Source organism: Pinus tabuliformis, chromosome 4_2 (genome assembly GCF_031772625.1).
Source record: "Pinus tabuliformis cultivar Carrire ecotype Pingquan chromosome 4_2, CPIR1, whole genome shotgun sequence".
Classification (NCBI taxonomy): Eukaryota; Viridiplantae; Streptophyta; class Pinopsida; order Pinales; family Pinaceae; genus Pinus; species Pinus tabuliformis.
Window position 1 is genome coordinate 427,223,525 of NC_142304.1, and position 14,883 is coordinate 427,238,407.

Consider the following 14,883-nt stretch of genomic DNA (forward strand, 5'->3'; position numbering starts at 1 on the left):
TAAAACAATCCCCATGTGGCATGTGTGGGCCTCCAAAACACCCACTGGTGTGGAAAAAGTCTTCATAAAGCAAGTCAACCTCCAAAACGAGAGAGAAATATGATGCCAAGTGTAGATCCATGCTAAAGATAACCTCCAAAGCCAAGTCAACCTCATGACCAACTCAATGGCATGGTCTCCAATCTAGCAAACCTCCTCAAAATTTGCCATTGGCTATATCCAAGGGAGGAGGGGTGATAACCATACGAGTACATGTGCAAAAGTCGTTAGGAATGAAATCATATGTGAATAAGAGGGAATGGTGTTGTGGACTAGCAATAAAATAGTCACAAAAACTGTTGCGCACCTCAGCATGTGTGCAAGAAGGGAGCGCTCCACATAATAACTTCCTCAATCATCATGATGCACCATAGTAAGTGTGAGATACCACATTGGGAACAGGGTTTACAAGGTAAGAGGTCTCAACCCAATAAAGTGATGTGAAGATAACTATTAAATCAACAAAATCACCCTCAACATGTGTGCACAAGGGGAGCGCTCCTCTAAAATGGTAGTACTCATGATAGTCAAGTGAATAGATGCATATACATATACACATGAAATAGGCTAGGGCACTTATGAACGAGGTCTAAACCTACATCAAACATTGCAGTGAACGACCATTATGCCGGATGATATAGTAGAAAGGGGACAATGTGATATGTTCCTTCCTAAACAATGACCAATAAAACCATCATCGGAATGCTGAATCTGAAAGAATTGAACATAACATAGGTACATAGGGACATGAACCAGTCATTTTGCAATAAGCACTTTTCTCTAAACATCAAAGTAACCAACCTTTGAACGGTGGTCAGTTCATGAGCCTCGTAACCCTAAGAGTAATGCTAAGAAAAATGTGTACTTCCATAATATATACCTATATAACATCAATCAACTATCTGGATTCTTGAACACTTGTAACTATCTGCAATGTAAAGTGTTTAGAAGCATGGTTATGCGTCATATTGGGTAACAATGAGTGGTTACGAAGATTCCATTTAGAGGAGCACACACTTATTACGTTGGGAGTTGTGCCAAACAAGGTGCATTTATCATAGAGGTTACACTTGCCAAGTAAGGTGCACTGGTCTCTATATAGTGATGGTGGGAGTTACACCCTACTCTTGGCAACATAGAGGGAAATTTCTGACAGCATTGATAAGGAGTGAGACACACCTCTTTGCTAGTCTTAGCTTGCATTTTGCAAACCCTCCTCTCTCACTCTATAAGGAGGGGAGGGTGCATTGCTGTTAAACACTGTTAGTGGGTGTTTTCTTCTAACTCTGAGCTGAGTGGGTGTTAGTGGGTACTTGTGTGTCATATCAACTACTGATATAGTATTCCTTTTTTTTTGTAGTTAAATGGTAAGATGTTATTGTTGTAAGATTTATAACATGCTTTTTTATTCCTTGACTTCGTCTCTATTAGAACCAACTGCTAGTTGGTTACTGTTTTGAATCAAACGCATGATATGCTGTGTCTTCACTTTTGAACAATCGAATCTCAAATTCTGTAGGTGCAGATCTGGCAGTTTTAATAGGTGTGTAGCTATCTGTTTAGTTCTGTCTGTTATCACTTACTGCCTACACCTACCTATAGGTTAGTGAGAAAAGCTTTCAACCTCGCGAGGTGTGGTTGGTGGCAGGGAACTCAGAGAAGGGACCTCCACATTAATCCCAACTCTCTCTGTTTAAGCTATCTCCTATGTTAACTATGGGGTGTGGTCCCTAAAGAAAAACTAAGTTAAAAATGTGAGGTTCTAGGAGAATTGTTAAAGTGAGATAGATTACTTCTTGAGATTTATAAGCAAAATGAATGTGAGCAATAACCATCAATATATGAGATAAGCATGAAACATGTAAACAACTAGTGCCTTCAAAATATTGCTTTAAAATGAAAATTGCTTAAATGAAATGAAAAGCAAAAGTAATCCTGAAAAATGAAACAAGAACTGTTAGCACAAGATGCAAAACACACAAATGTTTTAAAATAAACAAATTGATGAATCAAAGCATGTGAAGATATCTTGCTAAAATACTCACAATTAGTGATCTAAATATAAACAAGATGATAGAAAGACTTGAAGGTTAAACCAACATGCAATTAGCCTTGCAACATGAAATAAGAGTACTTGAAAAGGAAATGAGATTCATCAACCATTCATGAACATGACAATCATTAAACATGAAATGGAGCTTGCTAAAGTAGACAATATTTCAAGTACAAGAAAATTAATTTGTTGCAAAGGAGATTACAATACTTTCATGAAAGGAAATGCTTCTTGAAAATAGGAAATGATGTTGCATGTGAGACTCTAAACCATCAAGAAAACAAAAATTTGAAACTTGCAAGTAAGGTAAATGTGATGAAAAATGTTCTTGGTTTATTTTATTAATTAAACTCTAAAGCAAGATTGCAATTGAACTCTTAATCTTCAGACCTCACCCTCGCCCAAAGATTTGGGTCTCACAGTGAGGAGTCCATAGAGGTAGAGGGTCCCTAAAAATGTCTATTCAACCAATTTAAGTTGGAGGTAAATTTTAGTGAGGCTTGGGGCCTGTACAATAAAAGTAAACTAACAAGAAAATGGAAATCTAACTTTTAACTTGAAAGCTATTTGTTTGACATGAAGTAAAATGTTGCTTTAGATTTTGCCCAAAAACTTGATTGCATGTGAGATGTACTTAAAGGTGAAGCCTAAGTAGACTTGGAACAAAATTCATGACAAATTAGATTCAAGTTAAAAATTCTTGCATGCAAAAGTTTGAACTTGCTATGAAAGTGAAAAGACTTGAAACTTGTAGCAAATTAAATTAAAGTGCATGCAAAATGAGTGTGATGCATGTTGTGTTAATTTCCCAATTAGATGATATGCATGCAAAATAAAATAAACCAACAAAATCACAACACCAATCCTCTCCAAAAGATGGAGAGATAGGGATACTAATAGGTAAAACCCATGCTCACAAAATCAAGAATTTTATTAGTTATTACAGGAAAACAAAAACTATGAAGTCTTATCTAGAATCCAAGGAAAGTCTTCACAATTTAGGGTTGAGCCATAGACCTTTCCTTGTTGAAAATTTCTGCAATTTGAAGCCCACAAAGTTTCAACAAAATGCAGATTTTTCGAGGGAGGAGAAGAGAGGCAAAACCTCTTTGATGTCCACGGCCAAGAGAGAGAAATAGATGCCCAAAATGAACTTGGCCTCCCCTAAGAAGAACTCAGTTTTGTCAAAGAAATGTCCTCTAATGGTCATGATCAAGGGAGAAAAATGATCTAGAAGTTGGAGCCCTAAGGTCTTGCATGCAAACTTGTAAGTAGTTTTTTGAAGATAAACCCTGCAAGTGGCTGCAAGACAACAAGTTAGAGATAATCTACAACAACAAATGTTAGCTCAAGAAACTACAAAGTATGTTACAAAATAATCTACAAGAGGCTAGGCCAAAGAGTATGCGCAAACTCTCCTGTTTGAGTAGCCATGACATAGCTCTTTGAAATAGCTAGATATGATAAATGAAGCACAACATATGAAAAATAATTTTTTTAATGTAATTTTGATACAGTAAATAAGAGCCTAAAACTTAAAAACAAGCCTACAAGACAAATTGAAATAGATGAAACTTTAAAATTTAATGCATGTGGGTTTTCTTTGAATATTAGAATGAGTTGGTTCATTCGAGAATTTCCCCTCATGCTTGAAAGCTTGACCAAAAAATGATTCCTCTATAAGCTTCACCACAACTCATTAGATCCACATGAAATTAAATATGTGCAATGGAAGGAATTCCTTGAGATATATTTGACATCAACTAGAAAATTTCTTTTCCTAAAGCAATTAAGTAATTCTTATGCTATTATGAGATAGCTGTATACTAACTAACTTGGAATTAGTATGAATAAATAAATAGCATGAAGAAATAAATAAAAGCATAACAACAAGTCAAGAATTTACAACATATGCAAGGAGAAGAACACCATCACCAGTTATCCCAAAGACTGTTGTGTTATATTGCAAGTAGTGAATACAATTCTGCAGCGTCTCTTCAAGTCCAAAAGCTCGTCTTACATGATTTAGAATGAGAGCCCAATGCGTCTCTTTATACAAATTTGGGAGGAAAGCCCAGTGAAAATGTAAGTGACAAGTGTAAAAATGGTGGAGATCACAAAGCCAAATTGAACTCCAAGTGTATGATAGACCAAAATATATGTGAGATTAAATCTGAAATGTGGTAGTGTTTTCTCCTGTTCAGGCTAGCATATATATCTTTCCATTGTGCATACATCTGTGAGTTTCCATGTGTGATTGATGGTAGGTGCATGGGGGAGCAAACTCCCACATAACACTGCGTCCCAACTCCCACGTAAAACTGAGTCTAAAACTGCTGTTGACACCTCTGAAAAATAAGTACAACAGACTGCTAACAATTTCTATACATGATCCACGTGTGAGCTATCAATCAGTTCTATGTACAAGCTCAAGTAGACTGTGTGGAAGCTGCCAACTAGAGGTGTGTGTGTCTAGGAGACATCTTTGTTGTGTGGAGGTTTCTCTAGCTGGGTATGCATAGGAGTTGTTAACTATCTTCCACGTAAAACTGATTTCCAATGTGCTGCTGTAGATGCTGCATTCACTAGGCCAACATGGATATTTCATTTTAGCATGTGTGTAGATCTCGATAACTATGCGTACACTATGGAGAGGTGAGGTGGGTCCATTTCCCACTCATTTTAATTTATACTTTCCACCTTCTAATATGGCTTGTACTTTAAATTAATTCAACTTGATATAAATTTCATGTGCTTCCACTTTGCCTCATGACTTGAAAATTTGTGGGCCCACCTAGCTGCTTGTTGAGTTGGCTCACTTGCCATTTGGATTGGTGCACCCTAGGCTGCCCAATCATCATTTAAACTGCCACTTACTTTCCATGTCCATTTTTTGACTTATTTTGATTTTGGAAAAATTTCTAAATTTTTTCAATTATTCATTTTTTTGGATTTTTCCTCATTTTTGCTACTGTCATTAGGAAAATCGGCTTTTGAGGGACTAGAAGTCGTTTTTTGACATCCAACGTGGGTCCTAAGATAATGCTAGGTCTTTGAGGATAAATTTCGAGTAGTCACACGCCTCAAACATTTTCCAAGGCCACTTGTTCACATCATTACATAGAAAATAATTAAAAATTCCCGTTTTGCGGGAAATTTTTTATTATTAAAAAATTCTACTCAGACCTAATCAAATTCTGCGAAATTTCGGAGATGACATAGCATTGTAATATACATTGACTCTAGGCACTAAGATGCATTAGGGGCTCAACCTTCAAGCTTTCACTCCGGCTTTGGGGTAATGCAATGAGTGAAAAAACTTAGAAAATAATTCGCCGCCAAAAAACAAGAATAATTAACTAAGTAAAAAATGCACTCCAACGTGTACTCGCTTGCTGATCGAGTCCTGACACCCTAGTCCTGTTACATGGCTTTATTTATAATGCTAGTGACATTTATATAATATCCTCGTAGGGCTGCGGAATCTGAGGACTGAAGAAGAAAATGATAAGAAAAAGTAGAGTTTAAAAAATCTGGTATTTTGGATACATCTGTTGGTACAAATGTCCTTTGGTACATCCTTGGGCATGAAGTCTTCATATAATCATTAGGTGTCACTTCAGTGGTCAACACTGCCATAGAATCTTATTTTTACAGAGTGCAGACCTGATTAGTATATGTTAAAATTGACACTATGTTGGCTGAATCAGTGAATTAGCTTCCTCATCAATTATCTTGTGAATGTTTCACAGGTTTGAATCAGATCTGGCCTGGTCATTATTGCCAGGAAAGAAAAGGAGAATTTTGAAGAACCTCTGAGATTCCCTGCAAATAGGCTGTTGCATCAGTATTTTTTTATATATGTATATATAAAGGAATTATATGTGCTCGACATCAACTGGATTATTGATATTATTTTTATGATGAATTACATTCTGGTTGTTGCAGGTCGAGCCAGGGAAAAGGGAAGAGGCTGCAAAGTTTGCCCAGCTATGGAATCAAGTTATTGCTAGTTTTCGTGAAGAGGATTTGATAAACAATAGGTGACATCCTGTTTCTAGAATTTAGAATTAAGAGTTAGTAACCAAAATTGATAAGGAGTTGACCAGATTACATTTTACTTGTTCAGGGAGATGGATCTCTTGGTTGTACCATATTCTTCAGATCCCAGTTTACATCTTGTTCAGTGGCCACCATTTTTACTTGCTAGCAAGGTAACTTTGTTTCCTCAGTGTTTTTCTTACTGAAAACATTTCTTTCCTATCATTTTCATTCTTCTTATGCCTTTTCCCTATGCAAATTCAGATACCTATAGCATTGGACATGGCCAAAGATTTCAGAGGAAAGGATGCAGCTCTGGAGAAAAAGATCAATGCTGATGAATACATGCAATGTGCTGTAAAAGAATGCTACCAGTCATTCAAACATGTTCTTAGAAGCATTGTCGATGGTAACAGAGAGAAAAGGTATGGGCATCTAATGATTTTGCATGAAAAGATCATCATACTCTTCTTTTGATGCTTTCTTGATGATTTGAGCCTGCTTCCTTTCATAAAATAGATTTTTCTTTCTTAAAAATTGTTACTTCTTTTCTTTTGAATGCAGGTAGATTTTTCTTAAATGTCTATGGCTTGCAGTATGCTGTGACTTTGTTTCTTTAACGTTTATGGACATAGTTTAGTTACCCACATGATTTGCATTATCTTCTCAGGGTCATCAATGACATAATTAAAGAAGTTGATGATAATATTAAAGCGGGAACCCTGCTGGAGAATTTCAAGATGAGCGGGCTTCCTTTGCTGTACAACAAGTTTGTGGAGCTTGTAGATTATCTGGTATATGTGATTTCATTTTATATTGCATCACATTTATTCATATCATACTTATAACTAAGTTGAACAGTTGATTTCAAAATTTTTATTCGGCCATTTGCACATTGCAGTTGAAAAAAGATGCTGAACAAACCGCGAGAGACAAAGTTATTCTTCTTCTTCAAGATATGCTAGAGGTGGTTACTGAAGATATTATGATAGATGGCTATAGGCGAGTTACCCACCAATCATTTCTCTTTAAATGGTTAGAAACCATGCATGTATTTTTATCAATTCTCATATGATTGTACAATACAGAATTGTGGATTCAGTGCAAGAAGAGGTAACCACAATGAATCAAAATCAAAGGCCCCAGTTATTTGCATCTGCTGTACGCTATCCTTTCCCGCCTGATGATGCATGGGAAGAGCAGGTAACTATTTTTGACTGGTTAATGTTGAACACATAGGAGGAATTCATCCCTAAAAGAATGGCAATTGTATATTTTGACAGATCAAGAGGCTTCATTTGCTACTAACAGTCAAGGAATCTGCTATGGATGTTCCATCCAACTTAGAAGCACGGCGCCGTATTGCCTTCTTTACGAATTCTCTGTTTATGGATATGCCCAATGCTCCTAAAGTCCGAAATATGCTGCCATTCAGGTAATAACTATTTCTGGTTGCCTAGCTGTCTAGACTCTATATTGATTGCCTGTTTATGAAATAACTATCTACTTGTTATACCTACAACCCATGGCCAAAGAGAGACATACCTTAGTAGAGAAGGGATAAATAGCATCTCTTTGTTTCACTACATTCTTGATGCTGAAATTTATCCTTTTTTCAGCCTTTGAATTTATTTTCATTAAACATTCTTCTTCAAGAAAACTCAGTTTTCAATAAGAACAGGGGGATTTTTTTGTAAGAAAAATGGCACGTATGACGAAAATGGTGAGTTTGTGGGAACAATTCTATTTCAAATGGAATTATGTGAAGAGAGTAATCAATTTCAATTTCATATGTTGATACCAAAGTTTTCCAGTTTTTGTATTTCTAGGTATACAATGTAGACAATGTATATTGTTGGCTAAGTATTGCATGATGGTTGAATTTGGAGGATAATTTTTATACAAGGAAGAAACTGAAAAAAAATGAAATAAATGTAAAATTGAAATAAAAATTTGCAAAATTCATTAGGTATATGTCAGCAAGGGTTTGGTTGGTTGGTAAAATGGGGTCATTGATTAGTTCTCCAACTATGGTATAAATCTTCCTAGAGATGTGGTTTCCCCTTGTGGACCTTGCTTGAGAACCGTCTGGAACTAATCCCTTTGACAATCTGGGTGTGATTGAATTGATGTGTTGTTGGACACTTCCACAACAGTCTTGAGGATACCAGTTGGCCTCCAAAAATGGGGGGGCTTAGGGCAGACCCAAGGTCTCATTGTTCTACTCTCTGAAATACTCTAGAAAGCGCACCACTTGTTACTCCTATCAGTTGGATCAACTTGAAGGTATGATGTGATCGTCTCAATTGTCCCTGAATGAGGTGGCGTATGTAGGATCTGATTCTGAGATTTGCGTCTGAATATCTCCCTGATGAATTTGAAAATTTCACCTATTGAAATCCTATTGCAACAACTAGAATTAATTCATCTAATTGTTAATTAAATTATGCAGTTTATTGCTATGGCAACAACGGATTAATCACACTGCAATCTTCACAAATAAAAATACTGTAAACTGATAAATGCTAGCACACACATAAAAATGACACCATTATTTTTGGACAAAAGTCCCTGAAAAACCCAACTTGGGAAAACCGGTGTGGTGATTGAGGGTTTTAATTATTATGCAATAGTGAAATTATCTGAGTACTATTTGGATGCACAAATTGGCAATCCACTACAGGAAAATTGGCCACAAAATTTAGTGAGACAAATTTTGTCTCACTCGGCATTGATCTAACTCTGAAATAGGCTCTAAATGGGCTCCACAAAACCCCTACGTCAACCTCTACATAAAATCTGCACAGAGACTAGGACGCTTTGCCTGGAACTACAACTTATCAAGCCGTCTGCCCAATTTAGGCTCTGAGAATGTAATGCCCCTTCCTAAATTAAATTGTTACATGTTTATCTATTCTACAATTTTGACAATTTTGGAGGCCATGGGACCCATGTGATTTTTGGAAAAGACTTAGGAAGGAAAAAGGGGCTGAAATGTTTTGTTGGCATAGCGTGGGGGCCACCCACATGAAGAAATACACACCACCTTAGAGGGAAGTTCGAATGGCTAAGGAGGGAAAGTCAAATTGCTAGTTGGAGGGGGCCCACATGGGAAAAGAGGCCCATGAATTATAAATAGAGGAGGCTCAGCCTCATTTGGCATCTTTTGACATATTGAACTCAATCTTAGTTGCTCGAACTGCTTAGCGGGGTTATTTGATGTTTAGCACTGAGTTTTCCAAGTGGAGAACTCAACCTTTCTTCGGGGGACTTCAAGTGCCACCATAGGAGGGCAAATCGTACGACCTTGGAGGAGAGCTGGAGGGATTTTAGAGCTCATCTTTCAGCGTTTGGCTCAGCTAGTGTGTGTTTTTGGAGGATATAGGAAGGGAGCATGCAAGGGTTGTTTTGGGAATCTTCCGGGCAACATTTGCCGGGAGAATTTCGGCGTTGGAATTTTAGTGGAGGATCAACATTTTGGAGGAGTTTCGGAGTAGGATATTGCTGCTAGTGGGCAACACGATTTGTAGCTTCCTGGGGCCTGCCAAGAGAGGTTTCAATGGGCACACGTGGGAGCTTGAGGGATGAGTTGAAGAGCTGGAGACTGCTGGACAAATAAGGGAAACCTTGGGGAGGAGAATCTCAGCCTTTGAGAGTGGCGGGGCTTTTCCAGAGAGCTACAGGTAGGCTTTATTTGCCAACACTTGGAGGAGGATGTGGTATTTGGGGGCTAAATTTTGGAGGTTAGAACTAGGCCAAACCCTTTCTGGGTTTTGGTGGGTTTTCGTTGAGTAGCTTGGGGCTAATTTTGTAGAATTTTCTAGGCAGATCTGAGGGGTTAAATAAGGTTCCCATCACATCCAACAACTAGAGGAGCTTCGGGGAATTTGGGCCGAAATTTGAAGGTCAACATTTGGCCAATTCCTTCATGGGTTATTCTAGGTATTTGGTGGAGAGGCCGAAGTTAATTTTCCGGAATTTTTTGAGCACTGAATGGTGGGGTTTCCAACAACATCTTGGCAACAGACAACACAGTTTTGCAAGGGTAGCGCAGGGCATCATTACAGCAGCTAATTGTGCCATCTGGGCTTGACATATTACCACCTGGGCTTGATCACACTTTCCATTGAGGGAAGCCTAGGCCTCTTCCACATTATTGTACTTTGCTCCTAGATGATAATAAAATGGCTCAACTAATGGTTATTCCTGGACTTTTTATGGGTGTGCATTGAATGTTTCAATTTTATGGTGTTGTTTTTATTGTTTTCTTTGCATAACACTATTTTTCCTAGTTTGGAACATTACAATGGTATCAGAGCCTTGATCTTGGCCCAGTTGTGTGTAGCCGACAAGAGCATGGGAGATTTGGGTATGAGTGCCCAGTGATAGGTGAAACTAGAGACAAACCCATGGCTCAAGGGAAATCTAGTATGCAGAAATTTTGGGGTGGAATTCGTTGGGACGATGAGTGGTTGGCCCAGTTGAGGAGGGTGACAGACCAGACCCACTCTCTCCCTTGCAACAAAGATGCTAGAGGTGAGCAGGAGGCTATGGGGGTGCAACCATCTACATCAGGTGGGGAAAGTCGACAGAATTAGGTCACAAGATCTCTTGAAAAGGAGTAGGCAAGACAGGGACAGTTAGAAGGTGAGACCAGGGGTCGCTTTTGTTGGCGGAGACTTGGCTTTAGATATCAGGAGCCTAAGGAGGAGGTTGAGCCAGTGTTGCGAAAATCATGATAATATTGAAAAATCGCGGTTTTTTGAAAATGACGATATTATTGCCCGATTATTACGTGATTTTTTTTCTTTATATTCGCAAAAAATCACGAAATAATCGCGATAACTTGAAACTATCGCGATTATTATGAAAAAATCTTGATTTTTTTTTTCAAATTTTGCCAATTTTTTGATGAGGAGGAGGAGGAGGAGCAATAGGAGGAGGAGGTGACACAACCTACCCAGGATACCCCTGTCACCACTAGAGGACGTGGTCTACCTCCTGTAGCTCCTAGTTCTTCAACTTCTAAAGCATAGTAGAGTCCACTGCCAATTCCACCGGCATTTACATCTAGAGGGAAAGCTATTGCATTTTCTCTCAAGAGGGGCAGAGGAAATCAATGGTATTAGTTATTTGGTTCATTTCATTGTATATGACATTATGACTCAGGATATGAGATACATTATTATATTTTTTGTTGATATTTTGAGGCTGAGGTGGGACTCAAGAGTCAGGACTGACTATTCAGGACATGATTCTCTGTTATGTGTAATGTAGCACTAGAAATGATATTGCACATCTTATATGTTAGTTATTTTATCATATTTATGTGTCAATGTATTTATTTTATGTTGTAGATGCTTTAGATATTAAAAAAAGTGAAAAAATGAATATTTTTGTATTTTTCGATTATTTCCCGATTTTTACGATTTTTTCCGACTTTTTCCCTCGCTCATATTATTCCGATAACGATTACTGTAACATTGGGTTGAGCATGATGCTAAGAGCCCACAGGATGCACATCGATCTATTCGGTGTGGCGCAAGAGTCACCATTATTCAAGACCACTTTGATAGCCCCAGTTGACACCTTGGTGGAGAGGATAGAGCCTACACACATAGAGCCATTTGTTAAGGAGGTGCCACCCATGGTTGAGATGCCGATAGTTGCTGAGATATCGAGAGCTGTGACCGAATTTGCAGGTGATAGATACCCACTGCAGTTTCATCAATTCTAGGCCGACCTTATAGCATTGAGAGAGAAGGCCACGATAGCACACAAGAGACCATTCTACAACAAAACAAGGAGTTGGAGGGCATGAGATTGGTTTGTTCCTAGTCAATGGGCAAATTGACTTTCTTTGGGGAACAGTTGGATTCCCTAATGGTACAACTAGAGTGCACTTTAGAGCATCAAAGCAACCCTCTTCAGATATACATAGATGGGCCTTGTAGCAGGGGCAACAACAACCAGACATCAACAACGTAACAGGAGGTGGTGCAGAGACAGGGTGTTATTTTAGTAGGTTGCAACATTAGACGTTAGAACACATTCCTTGCTAAGCGGGAGTGTTAATTTTTGTACCATCGCTTGTGTTCTAGCGACGAAATTTGTTGGAGGGGCTAGAATACATGTATTCTCTATGTTGCACAAGTTTCTGGTACACAGGTACTTCGGGTACGAGGGAAAAAATATCCGGTACTGCTAGAAGTTTTGCCTAAATTTACAGGAAATGTTAAATTGGTAGCGACAATAATATAATATATTAAAATTTAATATATATTAAAAATAAATAAAGAAATATTTAATTTATTTCCATCAAAAACTTGCCAATTAATTTCCATCTTGCAATGAAATATGTAAAAGATTGAACTTTGAAACACTGCCAGAAAAAATAAAAATATTAATCCATCAATAATTTGCCAATGAAATTCCTTTCCGGCAAAGAAACATGCGGAACTCCCAAACGCAAGAAAAAGGCTATTATTACTTGATTATTATGTGATTTCATGCAATGCTATATTATATTCAACTTCGAAATTCAAGTTTGGAAATTTATAAAATGAAACTGACTAACACGCTACTCTTTCTCTTTCTGACCATCACTGTAATTTGTTGAATCTTATCATTAAAGCTTCAAGATAGACTTCAAGAAAGTAGACTTATTTGCAATTGTTGAACTTCAAGATTTGCAATAGACATTGCCAAGGAATGACTGACAACTGTCTATATTTTGTTGAAACCTTTGCTACATCTCCACGTCTTTGTCACTTTATAGAGCCCATGCAGTCCAGCCCCCTGACCTGTCATGTATCACTTAGAAAATAAACGAATGGTACTTTCTCTCAGAATAGGTACCTGAAAGGTGAAAATTTGCTCAAAATAGGTACCCAAAATGTTAAAATCAATTGTAGTGTAGCTCCTGAAAAGCTCCAAAGTACTCTTTGAAGCTCCTGGTGATTTTGGAAAGTTTCCTACCAGCTCCCAAGATCCTAGGAGCGTGGGAGTGTGGGGTACGTTCTCTCCAATGCTTGGGAGTGGTACCCGTGTTACTATGTGTGTTTTCCAAAACTCATAAATCATTTCTGGAAATTTCGCTTAGAGACAACTAAATTAAAATAATTAATGTTTTTTTAATGGTGCCTAAGTCTAAACTTAAGAAAACTAATTAATTAAAGGGTATTAATTAAGTCATGGTGAAAATCTTGTAGAAGAAGACATGGATCGAGTTCTAGTTAATGTTAGCCATCGATTATGTTTTAATCTTGGCCGTCGATGCCTCAACGAGAGGTTATAAGAAGAAATTCGATGGGGGTTGGAGAACACACTTAGAGCCACCAGAAATTCGATTTTGCTGGGAAATCGATTTACAGAGTAGCAACTGTGAGTTGCCAGAGGTGATTCAATAAAGTTGAAGTAGTGAGAGAAGGGCAGGGATAGTAAGGCCGGAAGAAAGTTTGTCCATTCCGGTGAGTGCATAGCAGAGAGGCAGTGAGTGCCATAGAGAGGCAGCGTAGAGAAGAGAGGCAACACAGGGCTTCAGAGGGAGATCCGTATTTTTCTGAGGAGAAGTCGAGAGAGATGATGGTCCGAGTTGTTGGACGCAAATTTGCGTAGGCTGACGCAAAGGTAGCGCAGAGGCAGCAAGGGGCAAGTCATCTTGAGCCAAGGTCAGTGTCAGATCATCGGTGGGATGAGATTTTTCTCACTAGATCTCCTGGCAATTATTTCTCTGTATGGAAAGATAGGTTTGTGCTTCCATAGATTTGTACTCAGATTTACCACTGCATAATAAATAAAACCCTTAGCTATTGCATCGGTTTTGCCAAGTTGGGTTTTTCCATGGACATTGGTCCAAAAATAACAGTGTTATTTATGTGTGTGTGATTCTATTCTTCCAACACAATTTTTTCCGCAATACTGTATTTGTGAAGGCTGCAGTGTATTAGTTTCGATATTTACTGTAGAACGCAGTAAATAATTTGTTCAAGTTATTTGAAAACTAGAAGAAACTTAATCAGTTGCTGCAATAAGATTCAGGGTTTCCGAATTTTCACATTCAGGGGGAGTAGCTCGAGACCACCTTCTTATGGTAATAGATTTACCCCAAGAGGAGTAAGAGCAAGAGCTCCCATGGCAGTTAATACTGTAGTTGCTGAATCATCAAACACAAGTTAGTGGAAATCTCGAGGAACTACTAATAGAGGAAGAAGCGCGAGAGGAAGTAGCACAAGAGGACAAAGCTCCTTTTCTAGAAACTCACAATCTGACTCAAGGGGATCACCCCAGGTTAATTGTTGGGGATGTGGAGGACTGCATTTTCAACGTGATTGTTCGGAAGCTTCGTCAAGTGTAATGTATGGAGCAGGAAAAGAGCATCATCAAACACCCAAGCAATCATAGAATCCATGCAGTAGTCAATAACAACCAGGTAGAACATCAATCCATTGTAGTGGAATCCTCAGGTACTATTAACGGCATAAAACTCAAAATCTTATTTGATACTAGTACGAATGATAGTTTCATTTCATCATATGCATTAAAAAAATGTGGGTTTGCAGTTTGCAAGCAAAACAATTTCAAACAGGTGGAAATGGCTTTGGGACAACTTCAATCCGTAGATTTAAGTGTTGATGAATGCAAAGTTGATCTAGGGGTCTATTCGTCTAAATTAAAAGTTTATGTCATAACCCTAGGAATTTATGACCTCATCGTAGGGATGGATTGGTTAGAAACTCATCAAGCTTGGG

At 38.1% G+C, this 14,883-nt stretch overlaps 1 protein-coding gene across 1 annotated transcript in view; it reads left to right on the forward strand.

The window, feature by feature from the left end:
• Positions 1-14,883, forward strand: part of LOC149169784 (callose synthase 3-like) — a 392,932-nt gene that overhangs the window by 242,764 nt on the left and 135,285 nt on the right. The window contains exons 22-28 of the mRNA XM_089428814.1: positions 6,041-6,135; positions 6,222-6,306; positions 6,398-6,558; positions 6,804-6,927; positions 7,035-7,135; positions 7,222-7,336; positions 7,417-7,568. Of these exons, the coding sequence (XP_089284940.1) occupies positions 6,041-6,135; positions 6,222-6,306; positions 6,398-6,558; positions 6,804-6,927; positions 7,035-7,135; positions 7,222-7,336; positions 7,417-7,568 (833 nt within the window). The remainder of the gene's footprint in view (positions 1-6,040; positions 6,136-6,221; positions 6,307-6,397; positions 6,559-6,803; positions 6,928-7,034; positions 7,136-7,221; positions 7,337-7,416; positions 7,569-14,883) is intronic.